The sequence below is a fragment of the Dipodomys spectabilis genome, unplaced genomic scaffold (assembly GCF_019054845.1).
Source record: "Dipodomys spectabilis isolate Male_0828 unplaced genomic scaffold, ASM1905484v1 ptg000079l, whole genome shotgun sequence".
Classification (NCBI taxonomy): domain Eukaryota; kingdom Metazoa; phylum Chordata; class Mammalia; order Rodentia; family Heteromyidae; genus Dipodomys; species Dipodomys spectabilis.
The window spans coordinates 267,321-291,190 of NW_024870756.1; the positions used below are offsets into that span (position 1 = coordinate 267,321).

At 40.0% G+C, this 23,870-nt stretch overlaps 1 protein-coding gene across 1 annotated transcript; it reads right to left on the bottom strand.

Moving 5' to 3' along the window:
* Nucleotides 1-379: 379 nt before the first annotated feature.
* On the bottom strand, nt 380-23,541 carry Dnaaf10 (dynein axonemal assembly factor 10). The gene is made up of 8 exons (XM_042683098.1): nt 23,266-23,541; nt 17,491-17,591; nt 12,672-12,802; nt 9,999-10,100; nt 6,599-6,714; nt 5,550-5,684; nt 4,033-4,130; nt 380-1,119 (listed from the first exon to the last, which is right to left on the bottom strand). The coding sequence occupies exons 1-8, from the start codon at nt 23,446-23,448 to the stop codon at nt 912-914; spliced, it is 1,074 nt and encodes a 357-aa protein (XP_042539032.1). The 5' UTR covers nt 23,449-23,541; the 3' UTR covers nt 380-911.
* Nucleotides 23,542-23,870: the final 329 nt, after the last annotated feature.

Genomic DNA, 23,870 nt, shown 5'->3' on the forward strand with positions numbered 1-23,870 from the left:
AAGTTACTGGAATTCCTCAAAATGTATTGAGAAGGTTAATTCACAGTAGTGATTTTCTAAGGCAAACTATTTTAAATGAATGAAGTGACTCATCTCACAACATTGTAAACACTATAATGTAATACAAGTTTAAAGAGAAAATACGAAACTTTATAGAGATGGAGAAAACATTTATCTTTAAATATTAACAATTAACTTTGGTTTTCAGTTTTAATTTCATTTTTAAAATTTAATTCCAGAACTTTGTGTGTGTGTGTGTGTGCGCGCACATTCATGCACACATGCAAGCACACATCACCCTGGTGCTTGAACTCAGGGCCTGGGCGCTGTCCCTGAAATTTTTCACTCAAGGCTAGTGCTCTGCCACTTGAGCCATCGCGCCACTTTCAGCTTTTTGCCGGTTAGAGATGAGAGTCTCACAGACTTTCTGGCCCAGGCTGGCTTCAAACTCAATCCTCATTGTAGCTCAGTTTCCTGTAATCCTCAGCTAGGATTACAGACATGAACCATTGGCACCTGGCAACATTTATTTTTAATTAATGATTATTTTTTAAGATGGGGTCTCTAAATGTTGTCCAGGTTGACTCAGAATTCATGGACTCGGGTAATCCTTCTGCCTCAGCTTCCTAAGTAGCAGAGACTACAGATGTGCACCACCACACTGGCTTCTGACTATGTATTAGAAATAGATGAGGGAGAAATAGAACTGATCCAGAGATATGTGGTCCCAAGTGCAGCAGCAAGTAAGTGTCTAGTCAGGTCACTGGCTGCACCTGGAGAGAGGCTAGAGGTTGGTGCCTGTGGCCTTCATCCATCAGCCAAATCTGATTGTTTGAGGGTCAGAGTACCCCAGGACACATCTGCAGTTCTTCAGTGTCTCTCTAGGAATCTCCAAGTCCATAGTCTTCAGGTCAGATTGTCTGGAGCTTTGTAACAATCAGTACTCTCACCATCTGGTCAAATGAACTACAGATGCAGAGCCCCCTTTTGTCTGGACTCCAGTCCATACTGGAAATGGGCTGGGTGGACAGTGTCACATTCTGCAGAAGGCTGACAGAACCCATGACTCCCATCTCCATGCCCTCGGAATCTTTCTTGGAGCGCTGCATGGGGTATTCACTGAAAGCCAGATCACAGAGGGAAGGGGAGAGAAGGCTTAGCATTTGCCATTTTATTTTTATCCATAAACTTCACTGACACTGGTTTTCTTTCTCACTTGATTTACAGAGCAGTTACTTCAAGAATCTTCACAATGTTGAGCTGTACATGAGTAGAGACGCTACTCACCTTGTCCCTATTCCCCAAACATCGTATAACAGGTTTATTCCTTTTACCAATATTACAGTTCCATTTATTTAAAGTGAAACAACTTTAAATTTTCTCCACTAATCAACTATCAGGACACTGCAAAAAGATGTTCATCCGTTTCATAAAACCCTGTGTAAATACAGATATATGCATTTATATGTATGTATACATATATACACACATGTGTATATAAGACATGTAGATCATCTACACTTCTATATAAATACAATCCTGAGATATCCATACTAAAAAAGAGGGAGAATTCAATGAGGACATATTTTTCTAAAGGAAAAAAAAACAAATATAACTGTTGTAGCATAAAGGCAAGACTTACTGGGTAGTATGAACTAGGACTGTGACAATTCAATGAATGTGTGTGTGTGTGTACATGCGCGTGCATGAGTGCACTTTGTAGCACTTACGACAGAGATGGCCCTATGCCTAACTGCAAGCTAAACTTGTCCAATTGAAGTTCCTGAATTTAAGCCCTGATACCAGCAAAAAAACAAAAAAACTAAAACTCCTTGATTATGGATGCATGTGCACATGTATATGTGTGGATGAGTGGTGTTTAGAGGAAAATTTATTTTTCCCCTCCAAACAGATAGAGACAGATACAAAATGCACCTCCAAGTGTGTGTGTTATGTGTATATATATATATATATATATATGTATATATATATATTATATATACATATATTTTATACATACACATACACATAACACACACATACAAAGAAAGCATAATGAAACCCATGAAATTGTGTTTGAAAAGAGGGGAGTTAAGGGAATGTAATATATATAGAAGCCATAAACATGTTCAGAATACACTGTACACATGTATGGGATGTTCACACTGAAACCCCCAAGTACTGTTAATAAAAACTTAGTGGTCCTAGTTGGTACCAGTGACTCACACCTGTAATCTTAGCTATTCAGGAGCTGAGATCTGAGGATAATGGTTTGAAGACAACTCAGGCAGGAATGTCCATGAGACTCTTATCTCCCAAAACGTACTCAGAAAAAGCTGAAAGTGGCACTGTGGCTCAAGTAGAGTGCTATCCTTGAACCAAAGAAACTCAGGGACAGTACCCAGGCCCTTAGTTCAAGTCCCAGGATTGGCACAAAAACAAAACAAAGAAAAACCCCATATTGGAGCAACAACAACAACAAAAAAAAAATCAGTCTCTTTCCAATGGCTTTATCCTTTAGCAGAAATATCTACACATCTCTTATAAACAAAGCAAAACAAAGTCTTAGTGTCTCTCTACTGCTTTCCCCAGGCTCTGTGATCACTTTTCTGTAACCTCACAGAAAGTACATGCTGCCACATGGCCACCCAATTCCCAGGCCAAGGAATACTTCGTAGCTCTTATGAGAAAGTATAGGCTCGAGGTGGCCCTGCTAACCTTGTCCCGCTGAAGGTTCAAACTCTGATACAAACACACACAAAAAAAACCCAAAAACTAAACCAAACAAATTCAGTTATGGAGGTGTATGTGTGTGTATACTCATACATACATGTATGTACTTACGTGGTGTTTCGAGAAAGATTTTATTTTTTTCTTACTTTGCTAGTAAGAAATTCAGAAACATCACTCACTCCCAATTTGTATTAGATGTTTAAACAGTGACTAGTAACATCTCTCACAGTACCTCATTGGACCTAGGTACACAGTAGGCAAACAATAGTTCTTGGATATTGTTATGGTTTGAATAAGGAATGTACCCTGATGACTATAATGTGTTAACACTTAGATCTAACTAGTGGTGCTGTTTTGGGGAGCGTCTAGAAAGTTTAGCAGGTGGGCCTAGTGAGAAGAATTAGACTGGGGCGAGGTTTTGAAGGTTTGTGTCCAGGTCTCTTCCCCTTTCTGCCGTGAGAAAACACGACTTCTCTGCCACGGGCTCCCATCACCATGTTTGACCAAGGCATGAGGTCAAGTGACCATGGATTCAAGTCTTTGAAACCATGAGCCAAATGAATCCTGCCTTAAATTCCACAGGTGTTTTGTCACAGCTATGCAAAAGTAACTAACACAAAAACCAATCAGTAGTCTTGGGCTGTTTTTGGTTCTATTGCAATGATATCTTATGAATTTAGGCAACTGAATTAGCAGGATCTAAAATAAAAAATTCCAGTCTTTTTTCTACCTTCCAGAGGTAGGCAAAAGACTCAGGCCAAATATTTCACTTTATTTTTCAAATATTGGCACTAGGCACTGGTGGCTCAACACCTATAATTCTAACTACTTAGGAGGCTGAGATCAGAGAATCTTGGTTTGAAACCAGCCTGGGCAGGGAAACAAAATTATCTTCTTATCTCCAATTAATCAGCAAAAAAGTATAAATGGAGGTGTGGCTTAAGCGGTAGAACACCAGCCACGAGTGAAGAGGTTGAGTAAGAGACCCTGAATTCAGGCTCTGCATTAAAAAAAAAAGTGTGCAAAAATTAAGAAAAAGTTCCTAAGCTCTTTTGATATATGGAAGATACTACAATGACAACTATATTTAATGTGCCAAAAGAAAACTAACATGTTAATTAAAAAGTGCATTAAAAAAGATGCTTAGAAAACAACAGTTATGTAACATCATGAAAGTTTCAATCATACCCAAATGAACCAATAAGTCAATGGAGGAAAAAAGACAAAAAAGTTCAATCTAATCCTACTTTACACCCACAAGTACTTAAAAAGAAGCAGAGCACACTGGAGGGGACTTACTACTTCCAGAGGTGAAGGCTGCCAGCGCCCCCAGCTGTCAGAAAGAGCTCTCGGTTCTGGGGCAGGTGCCGGACCTGCCAGAGGGTAGATTTATGAGCCTAGACAGGACAAGAGACACATTGTGATTTACATGTGAAAGAGAAGAGAAACCTGAAGAGAAACCTCACAAACAAAGCGTTTTACTCTGTAACTCCAGTGGTTGGGAAAGGAATGAAGGTTTTTTTCTAACACATCTCTTCTTGAGGCCCACAGAAACTTATGAGAGCCCATCAGAAATTAGGAAAAGCATTATTTTCTTCATCGCTCTATGAACAAAATTCTACTGGATTAAAAAGTTTATAATACCATATAAATTATGAGACTAGATTTTACATATTAAACATCTCTAGTTCATTCTAAGGAGAAAAGCACCCAAATACAAATTTATATTAACACTTCTCCCTTAGTGAAAGAAAAGTATAGACTGATTTTCTTCTTAACACTAGTTTTTATAGTAGTCTTGGGTTCCCTGGAAAACTGAGTGGCAAATATAAAATTCTCCTTTATACATTAGTTTTCAGTCTATTGCAGTTGACTTGTCCAGTCTTCAAAATAAGGACCATAGATTTATAATGTTCATAGTCACATAAGTGTGTATATATATATATATTTATATATTTATATTACTACTGTGTATTAAGCACAGTAACTGATGCTTCAAATAATTTCACTTAATATAGAAAACTAGAACACAAAATAATACACAGAAATGACATAATTGATGTATATTACTACATTTTGGCTTTTTGTGCTTTTTTTTTTTTTTTTGGTTGGTCGTGGGGCTTGAACTCTGGGTTTGGGCGCTGTCCCTCAGCTCTTCAGCTCAAGGCGAGTGCTCTACCACTTGAGCTACAGCACCACTTCCAGAGGCTCAGGGACTTTCCTGCCTGGGCTGGCTTTGAACTGTGATCCTCAGATCTCAGCCTCCTGAGTAGCTAGGACTATAGGCGTGAGCCACCAGCACCCAGCTTAATACATTTTGAAAAGTGTATCAACTGCTTATTCACATGAACATTATATATTTGTTAGAAAATACCAGGATAGGTTTCTGTTAATCAAATTCTTAGTACCAGCTAGGTTTCTTATGACTGTCCCTATACTACAAAATAAGATTCCTAGCCAACTAAGATCTTTATTATAAGCAAGAAGTTTCCAGTTGGTTAACTTTGGGAATTACTGTTATCATAAAAAAACTTGTGAAGTAAAGACAAGCATTCAAGTATGACAATATACTATCTGTGTTTTCACCATTCAAAGTGCTGTTTAGTAGTTGAAACTTAAAACTACTTAATGTCATTTAATAAAGTGACCAAAATGTGTTGTGCTCTTTAAAAAAAAAAACTTATGAAGATCTCACAAGAATATAATAAAAAATAGTTCCTTTCACATGAAGACCTGGAGGAAACCTGGTGATTGACTGAATTTATTAGCCTGAAACAAGCAATCATTCCTCGCCATGGAAGCCATCTTCTTCATACCTTTTCTGAAACAGAGGCAAAACCTTTGGTTGGATGCTGGGTTCGCATATCAAAGACATGGAATTTTCCTTCCAGAGATGTAGCCACTAACTTATTCATACTTATGTCTTTCCGGTCAAACTCCAAGCTACATACCTGAAAGCAGAGAATATTTATTACTGATAATCTCTCCATTACTAAAGAGGGCCATTTAAACGTGGTAAAATGGCTTTTAAACAGTCATTTTTTTCAATCAAAACACTATTATTACTATGATCAACCAAACCATTGTGGGCTTGCATGTTCAGTGAACATATCTCAGAAGCCAGCATGTAACTTCACATCATTTAGCTGTCAAGGCCGCCCCCAGAAAACAGGAGGGAATCACATTCTGCAGTATAGGTGTGCACTCCGGAACCAAAAACCCAAAGAGAGTTGGAGAAACTCTCAGATGGAGAAGTTGTTATAACTTCAGGCAAAAAAGAAGCCTCTCCTTTGTTTTTCTTGATATCACACTGTATAACCTACAAGATTCACAGACAGGCACAGGTCCACTGACTCCTTTGACATTGAACAAACCATAGAGGAGTATATGTCTACTTTCTAAAGAAAGCAAGCAGGGTTTTCATTGGATTCCCAAGGAGGTAAGGCTCCAAGGGTCAATGAAAGGTGATACATGCCTGTAATTTCAGCTGCTTGAGAGGCAGACAGGAAGATTACAGTTTGAGCAAGCCCAGTCAAAAGTTAATGAAATTCTATCTCAAAAACAAGCCAGGCATGGTGGCACATGCCTGTCATCCCAGCTACTAGGGAGACAGAAATAGAAGGATCACAGTTCAAAAGGCAACAGGAGTAGAGTAAGCCTCAACTGGAAATGGTAGAGCACCTGCCTAGCAAGAATGAAGTCCTAAGTTCAACTCCTAGTACTAGAAAACAAAACAAAGCAAGGCAAAACATCAGTAAAAGGTTGACTGAAATAAGTTAAAAGAGGTGCCCCCAGAACTTAGTAGTGGTTCAAGGGGGACAAAAACATATTCAGAGTAAATGAATTGCATCAGACAACACATTACCCCATTTTTTATGTTTGTCTCCCACCGCAGTGACATATTTCTGAGATCAAACAGTTTGATATCTCCATTATCATAGCCAGCGCAAACAACACGCTCCTCTTGATTATAAGCATTGCCTGCAAGTCAAGATACAATATTTCAGGTTTTTACCAATTTGAAGGCTGCTAAAAAATGTTATAAAACTATATCTGACTTAGAAAAACCACATTGAGGCCAGATGCTGTTGGCTCATATCTGTAATCCTAGCTACTCAGAAAACTAAGATCTGAGGGTTGCAATTCAAAGCCAGCCCAAACAGGAAAGAAAGTCTGAGAGATTTATCTCCAATTAATCACTAAAATGCCTGAAGTAGAGCAAAATAAAACTAAAAACTAAAAAACCAGCTAACAGATAGCTAAGGCCCTGAGTTCAAGCCCCAGAACCAGCACAAAACAAAACAAAACCTCATGGTAGGTAGAATTCCCTTTTATCAATCCTGACAAGATGCCAAGATAATTAAATTGGCATTTAATTTTTTAAAACCAAGTTAATTACTTGAAATTCAATACAGAGGGTAACTTGAAAGTGTTCATAGGATTTGAAGTTGAAAGACAATGCTTTCTCTATACAAAGACTACAAAGGCTACAGATCACCTACTGTTCAACTATCACCTCTATGTTTCTATTTCTTTTCTTTTACTGTTTCAATTCAAACAGAAACTAAGCCTACTTATTTGGCAAAAAAAAAAAAAAAAGTTCTGGTATTCTTCTGTTTTTACAAGGAAAGCTTCAATGAGGTGGAGCATGTTGTGACTAGTGTTAGTGTGGATGCTCACATCCGAAGTTTATATTCTGTAATTAAATCCATCAGGCTTAGATCCAGGATCATCTTTGTTAAGGACCTCATGCTCAGGAAAGTGTGTGAAGGGAGGGAGAAGCTGGTCACTGTGCTGGCTAATCTAGGTATCTTATCACACACAATGCCTGCCTTTTCCTCTCAGCCTCCAACTAGATGATGGTACAGCAGCATCTTAACTTTGTGATGGTCTAAACTGTCTCTGTCAACTTCCTTTAAAGGCATCCCACCTTTCGTGAGCTTTTCATTTATTTTGGTGTGTGTGTGTGTGTGTGTGTGTGTGTGTGTGTGTGTGTATACGTGTGTGTGCGCGTGCGCATGCACGCACGCCTGCCAGTAATGGGTCTTGAACTAAGGGTCTGAGCTCTGTCCTTGAGCTTTTTCCACTCAAGGCTGGTATTCTACCACTTGAGCCCCACCTCCATTTCTGGCTTTTTGATGTTTTGTTTTGTTTTCTGGTTAACTAGATAAAAGTCTCACAGACTTCTCTGCCCTGGCTGGCTTCAAACCAAGATACTCAGATCTCAGCCTCCTGAGCAGCTAGGATTACAGACATGAGACAATGGCACCCAGCTAGCTCTGGATTAACAACACTTTTCACCTCACGATGATTGTCAAAAATTCAGCTGCCATGGACAGAAATCCCAAAGTGTGACAAGTTCTACTTATTCTGCTATAATGTAACCTTGCTCATTTCATGTAACTACTCTTCCCTGGGATATTGCCAAGAGTGCAACCTCATAGCTCCTGACTACTCATTTCTCCTCTCCACACTTCACCAGTAAAGTTCTTAAAGGTGCAGGATCAAATCCCTCATGTAAATGCCTTCAGAAGTTTACCTCCAGACCATTCAAAGACTCCTGGCCATGGTCCAGGGCCATCTCTAAGGTTACTCCTACCACTATTCCTTTCTAGATGTTTTGGGGCAGTTTCAAGTTACTCCCTTATATTTGATATTTCCCTTCAACACCTGAGGTGGAAATCCAATGTGTCTGAGGCATCGATCCCTCTGGATTCCTTCTGGATCTCTCTACGCCTCATGGAACTTTTGTTGTTGTTGTTGCTAGTCCCAGGGTTTGAACCCAGGGCCTGGGCAGTGACCCTGAGCTTCTTTTGCTCAAGGCTAGCACTCTACCACTTGAGCCACAGCACCACTTCCAGCTTTCTGTGCATGTAGACTGAGGAATCAAACCCAGGACTACATGTATGCAAGGTGAGCACTCTACCACTGAGCCATACTCCCAGCCCATCACGGAACTCTTTATTCCTCATACTGTAATTAATACGGGCCTCTTGCTCTCTTTACTAAACTATATATGGTTATTACCATATCAATTTGTAAAGAATCATTCCAAATACGGATCCTGAAATTTCTGCCCCAAACACATGCAAGTTCATATTATTGATCATAGTATATAAGCACAAAGTAATTCCCATCTGAAAGGAAGAAGTTGGAAATAGAAACACTTTCTCTGATTAAATATCAGTCCTAGGTGGGTCTGGTGATGTACACTTGTAATCCCAGCCACTCAAGAGGTTTAGGTACCACATTCCAAGACAGCCTAGGCAATTATCAAGACCCTGCCTCAAAATCTTAAAAGAAAATAAAAGGTCCTCTTATTTTTCATTTGCATTGATTAGTTATACAAGGGGGAAACTTAAAAAGGATTGGAGGAATGTAGCTCAGTGTAGAGTACTTGCACATGTGCGAGGCCCACAGTACCACTAAGTAAATACAAAACTGTCCAATTTTTGAAAACACATAGTAAACAGTTTACAATGTTAATTCACTTTTCATTCTTATTAACTCAGTAGGATTATACTGAGTAAAAGCAGAACAAAGAGAGAGGTTGACCAAATATGGAACCAGAGGTAGTGGTGCATGTCTATAATGCAGGTATTCAAGAGGCTGAGGCAGAAGGAGTGAAATGTTCAAGGCCAGTTTGGGCTACATATTAACACCTTGTCTCCAAAGACTAAATATGGCCCATTTCCATTACCAGCAAAATTATTTTTTGTACTCAAACAATTTTAAGGGCTGGGAAAGTGGCTCAGTGGTAGAGTGCTTGTGTCGCATGCATGAGGCCCTGGGTTCGATTCCTCAGCACCACATAAACAGAAAAAGCCGAAGTGGCGCCCAGGCTCAGAGTTCAAGCCCCAGAACACACACACACACACACACACACACACACACACACACACACACACACACGGAAAAGAAAAGAAACAATGGTAGCTGGGCACCAGGGGCTCACGCCTGTAATCCTAGCTACTCAGGAGGCTGAGATCTGAGGATCACAGTTCAAACCCAGCCCGAGCAGGAAAGTCTGAGACTCTTATCTCCAATAAACTACCAGAAAACTGGAAGTGGTGCTATGGCTCAAGTGGTAGAGCTCTCACCTTGACCTTGAGGGCAGCGCCCAGGCCCAGAGTTCAAGCCCCATGACTGACCAAAAAAAAAAAAAAAAAAGAATGGGGTGTGTGTGAATGGGGGGGGGAGTAATCTTCAAATACTTTGATTTTTTTCATCTGAACTCCAAATACCCGCATTCCCCAAGAGTTTACCAAATGCCACAGTCCAACAGTCTCTCTTGTTTTCTCCTTGTACAGGTTCCATATTAGCAACAGGGTCATCTTTTTGCCGTGGGTCCCACACCTTCACAGTTCCTGCCAGGAATAAAAGTGACCAATCACAAGGCTTTCTGTACACATGGCAATATTACAGATGTTAAGGCGTTTGAAAATACTCACATTTACCTGACTTCTAATTGGTTAATTTTATTTGATATCAGAGATACAAGCCCATATGTTACTATTTAACATGATTTTGTAACAAATACACAGAAAAGCCAACAACTGTTCCTAAGTTTTCCACACGTTATGACTCACAGGGCAAACACAAGTTTGTGTAGTCAGACCATGCCTTGTTTTCTTTGTTTGACGTAAAATTAATGTATTATTTACTTAGAATACCAGCATTGTTTTGATTTTTGTTTTTCCCTTATATAACCCTTAGCATTTTTCTTATACAGAAGAAAAGCTCTAATTTTTACATCTGCAGTTTTTTACATGGGGTTTTTAGGAATACTATTTTCATACAATTAAGTTTAATTTCCCTTAGACAGCCATAAGGAGGGAAATGTTAAACAAAATTAACAAATATTTCTTCTCAATTTAATTTCAACCCCCTCCTGTTAAGTCTTATTACAAGACTTTACTAAGTATTGGCACTGACTACAAGAAATGCATATGTATGTCATTATATGGCTAAAAGGTAATTATAAGTATCTGAGAGAGAATAGAAAAAGAAAAATGTTAAAGGCAGTAATAAACTTGGAAAAGGGAGAGATATCTCACTATATTTATCTCCAAGGATAAAGATGCTCATTATAAGGGCTCCTATAAGGAGAAAAACATTTCTCAAAAACATGAGATTATTATCTAACCCTACACCATTTACACAAATTGGTAGATTTGTGGTAACTTTCTAACAGTTAAATTAGCAAAGAACATTAAAAGACAACTCATAAAACAAAATGAATTAGTAAGTAAATACAGAAAGACACTAACACAAGTTGGAATGGAATACTATTTTTTAGGGGGGGGGTCCAGTTTTGGGGCCTGAACTCTGGGCCTGGGCGCTGTCCCTTAGCTCTTCAGCTCAAGGCTAGCACTCGACCACTTGAGCCCCAGCGCCACTTCCGGCTTTTTTTTTTGTCCTGCTTATGTGGTGCTGAGGAATCAAACCCAGGGCCCCATGCATGCAAGGCAAGCGTCTACCACTGAGCCACCTTCCCAGCCCCTGGAGTACTATTTTTAATTTATAAAATTAGAGTGAAAAAGTGGAGCTATGACTCAAGCAAAACAAGTAAGGGCCAGCACTCAGGCCCTGAGTTCAAGCCCAGAACCTACAATCAATCTATCAATAAACAAATAAATAAAATCAGACAGAAAAAAAAAACCAATGTCATTAGAATAAGCTAGAAACCCATGTCGTCCACATTATAACCGTATTTCATAAACTTTGGGAATAAAATTTAGAAATCACAAAATATGTTTATTCTTAGAGTCTATTATAAAAAAAAAAAAAAAAACACTTTTATTCTTTTGTATGTGCTTGTTCTAGTGCTTGAACTCAGGGCCTAAGCACTGTCCCTGAGGTTTTCTTTCTCAAGGCTAGCACTCTACCACTTAAGCCACAACTGCTCTTCTGGCTTTTTGGTAGTTTATTGGAGATAAGTCTCACAGTTTCCTGCCCAGGCTGAGTTCCAACTGAAGTCTTCAAATCTCAGCCTAAAAATGTTTATTCTTCTCATGCTAATAATCATTAATTATTTTCAGTTACTCTCCTAACAATAAAAACCAAAAATCCTAATAGCATATTGAATGTTAATTAATAGACGCACAGTTAAGAACCCTATGGTAGAGTCATACAACAGCAAAACAGTCATTGAAATAATAATTATGGGAACATTAACATTTGCATTGACAAATCTTACATGAACTAAGTAAGATATCTAATTTTATTCACGTTAGAATATATAAATTATAGATAAAACTTGAAAGAGGAAGAAAACCTAATGGTTTAATATGGTAGACGAAGGCTATTTTACCTTGTATGTTCTATACTGCTCTGAGTAAAAACAATTGATTGCTAAAACACAGCTGCTCTTGAGTAACTATTGGAAAGTTCTAACTCTTTTTTACCAATCTCCATTCCTTCATGAATCAACAAACACTGACTCCAAGACAGATATTCGGAACAGCTTTCTTTGGATCTGCTCCTTATAGACCACCCCAAGATAAAAGCTAGGAGACGTTAGAGCTTTCAATAGTGCTCAGTGGATGGATTACAGAACTGGCTGTCAATGACAAGTTTCACAAGTACTAATTCTGCCTTTATTAAAAAATAAAATGGAACGCTGCCACCCACATTATGTCGTCAGCTGCCTCAAAAACCTGCAAAGACATTTTAAATCTTTCAAGGTTTAAAGGAAACTATCATTGTCAGTCATTGAACTTACACAACATGAAAATAGTAAGTGCTACTGCCTCAGTGTTAAAATACCTGAAGTCTGCAATATGGGGGAACACACAATCAAACTTGCCCATTAAAACGTAGACACACGCTTGCTGGGAGTTGGAGGGTCAGGTGGACTGAAGAGGGTTTCCATGAGGATGTACTGCTGCATAGACTTTCATTTGAGAGGTTTTTCAGAAACAGACTCGCTGACTCACCATCTCGACTACCAGTCACAATTTCAGGTGCTCCTTCCCCAATTCCAAGTCCACCAACACCATCTATCGTGTTTACAATTTCTTTGTGAGCCTTTACAGAATACACTGGCATCTCCGGAGCTTCCAAATTCCTAAACAGAAAACACAGTCTACTTATACCACATGCCCAAACAGCTTAATCCAGAACTAAACTTTAAGACTATGCAGGGAGGTCTAGATGGTTCATGCCTTCCGGTAATCCTGTCTACTTTGAAGTCTGAGAACCAAAGGACTGAAGTTCAAGGCCAGTGCTGACAGCCAAATCCAAGAGTCCCCTCTCAGTAAGAAGAAGCTGATTATGTTAGAGTGTGCCTATGATCCCAGCTCTGACAGAAACTGTAGAATAGGCAGTGTGGTCCAGGCATGTAAGCAAGATACTATCTCAAAAATAACTAGTGCAAATAGGGCTGAAAATGTGGCCTAACAGTTTAGTGCCTACTTAGCAAATGTGAGACATTGAGGTCAAACCTTGTTACACAAAAAATTATACACATATAAATTCAATATGTAAATATTTGTTTACATAAAACATTACATTGCTTTACTGTGTATAAGTTTCAGTTTTTGATAAATATATACTTAAAATTTTGCTTACAAATGAGTTTTACGATGAAGATACTTTATATGTTTACTTCTGAATTTTCCTCTCTACATGTTCTTCCAAGCCCCCAGTGAGAATTGTTATTATTCAACTTGGAATTTGAATTCCTGTGCCTACTTAGCGTTCTTTAAAGTTGGTCTATCTAGGTGGACTTATTAATAAATGCAGATTCAGCTGGTGCTGAATTATAGGCTCACACCTATAATCCTAGCTAATCAGGAGGCTGAGATCTGAGGATCGAGGTTCTAAGCCAGCTCAGGCAGGACAGTCCACGAGACTCTTCTCTCTAATAAACTGCTCAGAAAAAGCCAGAAGTGGTACTGTGGCTCAAGTGGTAGAGCACTAGCTTTGAGCATAAAGAGCTCAGGGACAGCGCCCAGTCCCTAAATTTAAGCCCCAGCATCAGCAAAACCAGCAAAAAAAAATTAAAAGCTCAAGTACAGCGCTCAGGTCTTGAGTCAAGCCCCAGGACCAGCTCATAAATTAATTAATAATTGTAGATTTGTGGGCTCCTCCTCAGATACTATAAATCACAATCTCTGGGTGGGCCCCCTATGCTGACCACTGGTACACTGCAGTCTAATTTTCACAGTTTTAAATGTAGAGTAAATTCGAAGTGATTCAGAATGTTTCCAAAGCAGGCCTTGGAAGTCTGATGTTTAGACCCTTTTGAAGGATAAAATATGACTTTATTTTTTATACATTTTTTCTTCATAATGTATTATTCTCACCTAGTGACAATTTTTTATTTTCTTTTTTATTTTTATTTATTTTTTTATTTTATTATTTTGGTCCAGTTGTGGGGCCTGAACTCTGGGCCTGGGCGCTGTCCCTCAGCTCTTCAGCTCAAGGCGAGTGCTCTAACACTTGAACCACAGCACCACTTCTGGCCTTGTTTTTTTCTGCTTATGCGGTGCTGAGGAATCAAACCCAGGGCCTCATGCATGCAAGGCAAGCGCTCTACCACTGAGCCACCTTCCCAGCCCTATTTTCTTTTTTAAAAATAAGTACCTAGTGACAATATTTTTACTTATCTCCTCATGTTGGTCATAATGAGCAACCCAGCCAGTGCTGCTAAAGGCCATCTAACTCAAGATCAGTTCAGATAAAGACATGGAGGAAAGTGCTGTATTGCTGGGCTGGGTGGCTGGGTATTGAATGGCTGGACCAAACCAGCTCCTTTTACTGTCTCCTTGCCTTCTTCTACTGTCTTCCTTTTTTCCACCCTTACTTTTCTATGGAATAATCCAGTTTTCAAATAGCTTTTCTTCCAGGACTGTGACTATTAGTAAAATATAATCTCAACTTATTATTAAGGCAAAATTTACTGATAAAATATCACTAACCAAAACCTTGAGCTAGGGAAGCACAAGTGGCTCTTCCCTTTAATCCCAGCTACTCAAAAGGCAGAAATCTAAGGATCATGGTTTTAAGCCAGCCCCTACAGAAAAGTCAGCGAGACTCTTATCTCTAATTAACCAGCAAAAAGCCAGACATGAAGCTGTAGCTCCAGTGTTAGACATTAGACTTATGAGAAAAAGCTCAGAGACATAACCCAAGGCTTGAGTTCAAGCCCTAATACTGGCACACATTAATTTTAAAACAAAGCAAAACAGCGCTGGGAAGGTGGCTCAGTGGTAGAGCGCTTGCCTTGCATGCCTGAGGCCCTGGGTTCGATTCCTCAGCACCACATAAGCAAAAAGAAAAAAGCCGGAAGTGGCGCTGTGGCTCAAGTGGTAGAGCACTAGCCTTGAGCTGAAGAGCTGAGGGACAGCGCCCAGGCCCAGAGTTCAGGACCCACTACCGGACCAAAAAAAAAAAAAACAAAGCAAAACAAAAAACCTGAGCTAACTCAAACTAGGTTAGAGATTGTTTATCTCTGTACCATCCTTAGGAAAGAATAAAGAGATTAAATAGGTTTGGTACTGGAAGCTCACACCTATATCCTAGCTACTCAACTAGATTTGAGGATTGAGGCCCAAAGCCTGCTAGAGCAGACAAATCTGAGAGACTTTTTTTTTTTTCTAGTCCTGGGGCTTGAATTCTGGGCTTGGGTGCTCTCCCTGCGCTCTTCAGCGCAAGGCGAGTGCTCTACCACTTGAGCCACAGCGCCACTTCTGGTTTTCTGGTGATTTATTGGAGATAAGAGTCTCATGGACTTTCCTGTCCGGGCTGGCTTTGAACTGTGATCCTCAGATCTCAGTCTCCTTAGTAGCTAGGATTACAGGCGTGAGCCACCGGCACCCAGCTCTCTGAGCTTCTTTTACTCAAGGCTAGTGCTGTACCACTTGAACCATAGCACCACTTTTAGCTTTTTTTGAATAGTTTTATTCAAGGTAAGAGTCTGATGGACTTTCCTGCCCAGGCTGATTTCAAACTGCAATCCTCAGCCTCCTGGATAGCAAGGATTACAGGCAAGAGCTACTGACATCCACTTCTAAGAGACTTTTATCTCCAAGCAACCAACAAAAAGCCACAACTGAAGTGTGCCTCAAGTGGTAGAATGCCAGCATGACTGAAAAAGTAGAGTGCGAAACCCAGTACTAACTACCCCCCTGCAAAAGAGATGAAACAGGACTGTGATGACACTTGGAGAAATATTTTACTATTTATACATTTTTGCAGTATTGAGAATTGAATCCAAGACCTCAGACATGCTAAGGATCTAAGCACTCTGCTAAGGATCTACAGCCACTTGGTAATATCTACAAAGAAGATTGTCAAAAGTTATATTTATTACATAGTTTTATGTTGAGTGTAATTTAAAGAAATTTAAGAAAAAGAAATACCACACTGGTCTTTCTCCCAATTTCTATGAAAGTATATGAACTAGCATGTGAGTTGTGATAAATACTAATTTAATTATTAAGCAGCTAAAGCAAAGGGAATATAAACTTACTTCATCCAGTTTTATATTATGATTCTAAGACATGACAGTAATTTAATTATAAAGTAGCACATTCTAAGTGAGAATCCAGGAAGGCATATTAGAAAACATGACATGGGGAATATAGTTTCTTTCTAAACATTAGTGTATATATTAAATGGTTGTATTACTTTCTTGAGAGGTAATTAAAACAAACTTTCAATTCAGCCAATTCTATAAAGAAATAACTTTAAGACAGACATGAAAATTAAAGGCACTCGGCACAACTGTGACTTTGATCATTCCAAATAATTTTGTTCTTGATTTGTTCAACAGATGTGTTTCTAAAACATTATGCCTAGAGGTTAAACCATTTAAAAAGCAAACTTTTTGGGCATTCTGTAATGTCAAATCTCTTGCCAAAATGTAAATAAACACAGTATCAAAATTTCTATGTCATACAAGAGGTTTTGTATATTGTATCTTTTGTGTGAGGGGGTTGAGTATGGGGGAGTGCACAAGAGAAAGAGAGAGCCCAATTATTAGAGCTTGAACTCAGGACCTCCTGTTTTCACTTTGTATTGTCTGTTCAACTTGGCTCTTAATCACTTGACCCACATCTCCACTTCCAGTTTTTTGCTGGTTAATTGGAGATAAAGAGTCTCGTGGAATTTTCTGCCCAGGCTGGTTTTGAACCATGATCCTCATATCTCAGCCTCCTGAGTAGCTGGGATAATAGGTGTGAGCAGCCAGTATATGGCCCTGTATATTGTATTTTTAACAGTAGAGAGCAGAAGTTTATTTGCAGATCTAGGGCCTTAAATACTAGCATCAAAAAGTATGTGAGGAAATAAATACTGACAATATAATTTGAAATATCCAGGAAAATACTATTATAAAGTGGATTTTAAAAGATGAAATCCAGCCGGGTACTGGTGACTCACTCTTATAATCCTAGCTACTCAAGAGGCTGAAATCTGAGGATTGTGGTTCAAAGCCAGCCTGGGCAGGAAGCTCTGTGAGACTCTTATCTCCAATAAAGCATCAGAAAAGCGGCACTGTGGCTCAAGTGGTAGAGTGCCAGCCTTGAGCTAGCACCCAGGCCCAGAGTTCAAGCCCTACGACAGACCCAAAAAAAAAAAAAAAAAAGATGAAATCTAGAAATATATATTAAAATACAGTCTCCATACTTTTATAGTTAATATTGAATGAGGAAAAAATTTTAATTAGAATTCTCTCAAAGGAAGAATAATAAAACTATCAAAAAAAAAGTGCTTGTCTTATCTGTCAGAACACTGATTAGACAATCTTACCATATATGAAGGTTTCCAGCAAAATCTCCAGTAGCTAAATATCTCTGCTGCAAAGATGTTGCACCAAATGTTCCACATTTAATGGCTTTGGCCTTTTCAATCTTGATAGAGGGGGGAAAAAAAGAGTACACATTAGTTAAGCAGTTATTTATAAGCCACAATATTTATGACTCTGCTATGGGATTTGAAAAATTACATAATATAAAAAGCAATTAAAATATTTCCTGATTTCAAAAAATGTCATACTCTTTCCTTAGTTGTCTTCCTCAAATTTAAAAGTATTTAACTGTGGCTGGGTGCCAGCGTGGCTCATGCTGGTAGTCCTAACTTTTTAACAGGTTGAAATCTGAGGGTTATACCTGGGCAGGAAAGTCCATGAGACAATCATCTCCAATTAACCACCAAAAAGCCACTAGCCTACCCTTGAGCAAAAAAGCTCAGGGACAGTACCTAGGCCCTGAGTTCAAGCCCCAGGACTGGAATGCACACACACGTGCACACACACGCATACACACACACACACAAACCTATATAACTGTCAAAAGTAGTTTTGTTTTCTCATCTCTCTGGAGAGATATTCAAATGGGAACAACTACCATCTCTAATCATTTGCAAGTATGAAAGATTCACCATTTTTTTTTTCAGGTCATGGTGCCTGAACTCTGGGCCTGGGCGCAGTCCCTCAGCTCTTCAGCTCAAGGCTAGTACTCTACCACTTGAGCCACAGCACCACTTCCAGCTTTTTCTGCTTATGTAGTGCTGAGGAATTGAACCCAGGACCTCACGCATTCAAGGCAAGCACTCTACCAATGAGCCACCTTCCCAGCCCCCACACACACACCTTTTTTTGTTGGTCCTGGGACTTGAACTCTGGGCCTTGGCGCTGTCCCTCAGCTCTTCAGTTCAAGGCAAGCGCTCTACCACTTGAGCCACAGTGCCACTTCTGGTTTTCTAGTGGTTTATTGGAGATAAGAGTCTCATGGACTTTGGCTTGAAATGTGATCCTCAGATCTCAGCCCCCTGAGTAGCTAGGACTACAGGAGTGAGCCACCAGCACCCAGCAAAAGTTTCTGCATTTAATGTGTTATTCTTTAAGATCCTCAATAGAAATGTGAACATAATGAAGACATCATTCTTTTCAGATGGCAAAGGCACAAAAACACTCCTCTGTCTCCTAGTTTCCCTGCAGAGTCCTATAACCAGAAGATGTTTATGTCACCCTTGCTCTGGGCCCTTGCCAATTCATAGCAATTTGCACACCTGTGTGTACTAAGACATCGCTAATAGTATTAACCAATCTGAAGTTTCTTTCATTTAAAAGTATACAGCACTGAGTGCTGTGTCTAATCACATTAGTAAGACAATCTCATGCTAATACGCTGTTGAAGGTATGAGGCTCACAGAAATCAGGTGCAGAATACTCATCATAAGGGGCCGAGAAAATGATATAATCAAATACCCTCCTGTCACAGGATACTGAAGTCTACTGCTCCACAGATTTTCCCACGCAGCATTCAATGTTTAGTGAAATGTTAGGGAAACACCATTATTCTGAACATCTAAACTACTAAAGGCTCCAATATCTGAAATGCTTTGAATGCAGATAGGGTGGCACAGGTAGGAAATTCAATGCCTGAATTCACATCATGTGATTCAACAGTCAAAAGGCAAACTCACTAAAATATTGCATGCAATTGTCTTCAGGTCTAGGTATATATTGAAACTTTGTGTTTAGACTTCAGACATTTCCAATATGTCTCATAATATATATGCCAATATTCCAAAATCTGAAATCTAAATTCCTGGACCCAAGCAGCTCAGATAAGGGACAGTGACTCTGTACATACTGTCACTGAACTAGATAAAGGGAAATAAAAAATAAATAAGGCAGACACTGGTGGCTCACACCTGCAATCCTATCTACTCAGAAGGCTGAGAACAAAGGATTGATCCAATGTGAAACCAGCTCAGGGAAGAAAAATCCATGGAGACTCTTATCTCCAATTAACCACCAAAAAGCCAGAAACTGAGCTATGGCTCAAGTGGTAAAGAACTAGCCTTGAGCAGAAAAGCTCAGAGATAGCACCCAGGCCCTGAGTTTAAGTCCCAGAACTGACATTAAAAAAAAAAAAATGAAAGAATGAATGAATGTAAACTTATCACCTCATCATTTGCAGGAAGTGAGAACACATTTTGTTCATAAGGGCTGAGTTCTGTTGGCAAATAAACTTCTAAAAGCAGGCATGTTTTCTCTTTCTTCACACATTTGTGGAAATTATAAAAGTAACTTGAATTAAGAGAGGACACTACTTACATTACTTTTTTATAGGGCACAAAACGGCTCCTTCTCTAACCCTGTTAAACATTTTGTATAGAAAAGAAACTATGCATAGAATTCAGTGGTAACTTAAACTCTTTCTTGCTAGAAAACTGATTAGTTGGTTAAAAAATTTATAGTTCACACAAAAAAAGCATCTAAAGGATAATTTTTGTTGATCTGATACAAAAATGATCATTGATGATAGTTTACTTGATCTAGCCTTTGGCATTCTTTGCTACAACAGTACATTCAAAAGATTAAACAAGCCCATAATCAATCATTTCTGCTGAGCTATTTTTGTTCTGTCTGTGGGTGGGTCTAGTACAGCTTGTCAGTATTTCCTCCTCCACATCCTGGCACTACTTAATTAACATTAAAAGGTTTAGTCAACCCAATGCTAACAGGCAGCGAATGCAGGGACTTAAAAAAAATAGGTTTTTACTAATTTTTATAGTATAAACATCCACAACCATAATTGAATTTTTCAGGGCAATTCCTGTTCATTTGGTACCTGGTGCCAATTAAGGAAAATTTGTGGTTTATAAGTTGATGCAAGGCTTGAAGGGAAAGAGACACTTGGCTAGAGAACTTTGTGTGGTGTAACCAACTGTTCAACTATACCAGGAGACCCTACCCTGAATTTTCTATCTATCCTGTTAGCAAGGAGATAAAGTCACTATCAACACTGATTTGCTTCTTTCACATGTTATCTTAAGATGCTCGAACTATGAAAATGGACTAAGCAATTCAAGGGCAGCGATGGGAGGGAGGGAATGAGAGGAATAGAGGGAACAGCTACCACTAAGCAAAAGGAAAGAAATGTATATATCACCGATGTGGAAGAAATAGTTGTACTGTCAAAGCTCATAGAATTCACAAACTTTATATACTACAATAATGACCTTTGCCTAATGAAGGTTAGAATGTATTTGTGACTTGAACTATCACTATCTCACAATACTGTGAAATTTGTGAAATTTATGTCACTTAATTACAATAAAAATTATTTTTGAAAAAAAGATGCATGGGCTTTGGAGCATGTTTAGGGGGTGGTTCTAGCATGATACATCAAATATTTGGCTAGGAGCCAGTAGCGCATATCTGTAATCCAGCCAGGACAAAAAAATCTCCAAGATTCTTATCTCCATTAACCAGCAAAAAGCTGGATGTAGAAAAGGAGGACATGGAGTCTCAAGGAGAACACCAGCCTTGAGTGAAAAAACAAAAACAACAAGGACAAAACTTAAAAAGTTAGAGGCCCTGAGTTCAAGCCCCAGTATTGGCGCGCATGTGCACACACACATGCACACATATACACAAGTATGTTCCCTAATATTTTATTTGGTCCAATCGTTCTCAACTCAGCATGCACTAGAATTATATGGCAGGAGTTCAAAGACAATACTGATGTCTATGCATCTAGGTCTTACTAGTTAGATACAAGAGTATCACTGAATCTGAATTTCTAGGACTAAAGACTAAGGCAGGAATACACATACACACACACACACACATATTTATATATATATGGGGGAGGGGGAGGAGAGGAGGAGAGAGGAGAAACGGGGAGGAGAGTGCCAGTACAGGGCTTGAACTTGGGGCCTGAGTGCTGTCCCTGAGCTTTTTTACTCCAAGTTAGCACTTTATCACTTGAGGCATAGCTCCACTTCCAGCTCTTTGGTGGTTTACTGGGAGTTAAGAGTCTCACAAATTTAAGACTCTACTGCCTAGGCTGGCTTCAAACTGCGATTCTCGATTCTCGTATCTCAGCCTCAGCAGGAAATTTTAAAACACGCACACACACTAATGACATCAACAAAACACAATCAAATGATTATAAAGCACACTAAGAGATGAGAACCACCAAATATTTAATCTATATTCTTTTTCATTCATTTTCATTCCAGCCAAATACACTCAGTTTTTAAATGTGTTTTTTTTATTTGTTTTACTGTATTTTTAGACAGCAGGCTTTTCAGAGAGATACATCTTTCATTTACTTCTGGTCCTTTTGAAGCACAATACTTTGAAAGTGCAAGTTCTCAGAAATTCATGATAAAACAAAAAAGACAACAAAAAGGAACTAGGCAAAAATGTAAAAGTGGTTATTCCTGAGTTTGAAATTAAGGCTGATACCCTCTGACACCTCAATTTACACTTTCTAAGTTGTTCTCTTATGAACAATACTTTTGAAAAACAATTATTAATTTGCCAGAATCCTCTAGAAAGTCCATCTGAAGTATTCATGAAGTATATACAAATCATAATTCTTTTCTTAAAGTTCTTAAGTCTACAAGATGCTCTATGGTTAAGCCTTGATTAGGATTTGTTCCTAATACTTAGATCTTACAATTATTATTATTTTTTGTTGTTGGTCATGGGGCCTGAACCCTGGGCCTGTGCACTGTCCCTCAGCTCTTCAGCTCAAGGCTAGCACTCTACCACTTGAGCCACAGCGCCACTTCCAGCTTTTTCTACTTATGTGGTGCTGAGGAATCGAACCCAGGGCCTCATGCATGCAAGGCAAGCGCTCTACCATTGAGCCACCTTCCCAGCCCTGGATCTTAACAATTCTTTCTCCTGTCCACATGTTTCCAATGTATTCCCTCATCCCAAGTTAACTAATGATTGTTAAGTCAATATTTACATTTCGCAGGTTATTTCATGTTTATAGACACACACTGACTCATTCTTTCAGTAAATATTTATTGAGTGGTTGCTCCTTACAAACCATTACTGAAGAAAGATACTGCCTTTACTCTCCCAGAGTTTTCAACCGAATTAAGAGATAACTGGGGCAGAACGTGTATTTCCAGCACAGAGAAGAAGTACTTAAGAAATGCACCATAAAGGAAAATTACTTTGTGTGGGGATCAAGATCAGATACCCCGAACTGGTGACTGGGACAGCCTACCTAACTTTAGGAACTATGTAATACAACAATGCCACACACACCCCTGTTCTGAAACTCTATGAGTGCTTGGATGGTAGAGAAAACGGCTCATCAGGAAAACGGGCACTCGAGGATGACGCCTCCCGTACCTTTTCATCCAAACTGCATCCATCCTTTACCCACCATTTTAACCCCTATCCCTCTCCACGCTGGTTTGCTCCAGTGTTCCACCGTTAGGAGTCCTCGGCCTCCTCTGCATCTGTAGCATCGATAGTATACGCCTACCAACAGCCTCTCCACAAACCATCGCAAACGGCCTCAAAGGTCCTGGAACTGAGACACGAAATCGCGCTGCTGGGGGAGGCAGGGCGTGGAGGTGCCAAGCCCGCCAGGGAGAAGTCAGAAAGCGCCATCTCTCAGCGTGCACTCCGCTTCTCCGGTCCCGGGCATTTCGAGCTACACCTTTGGGGGGACGCTGGGCGAAGGGCGAAGGCTGCGGCAGAGGGACGCGGACCCCCGGGTGTGCACGCACTCCCGGGCCCGGCCCCGGCCCGGCACCCACCTCTCGGAGCAGCTTCAGGTCCCCGTGCTGGATCTCGTACAGCTGGATGACGCCGGTGCCCCGGGCGAAGTTGCCCATGGTCACAAACTTGGCGCTGCAGGGCACCCACTTACAGTCAAACACCGTGTAGTTGAGGCCCTTCTGGATGTGGGCGATGACCTGAGGCTTCTCGAAGGCCGACATAGCCGAGTTCACGTCCAGTAAACCGCCACAGTCACACTTCCACGACACAAGAACCTAGGAACCGGACGCCAAACAAGAACGGCGGTTTGTCCGTCCCGCTTGCCGTACTGCACTCCGGGCCCTTCTGCTCCTCCCCGCCCCTGGCCCCGCCCCCGAACCCGCCCCGCACATCTTAGTTCTTTCTAACAATGCCGGATGCATCCTGCGTTCGGACCAGATGTTTTTCCGCTAAAGAAGCAAATATGTTTAGTGATTCCATACGATGACTTTCTCGCGTCTGCACATTAGAGGTCGCCAAGGCGATGGCTGTGAGAATCAGGCCTTTTGGGCGACGCCAAGAATAAGGCATATTGTTGGACAGGCCAGGGCAGGCACTATTTTGGAAGAACTGTCGGAAGGGGGCGGAGCCCTGAGGCTGATTG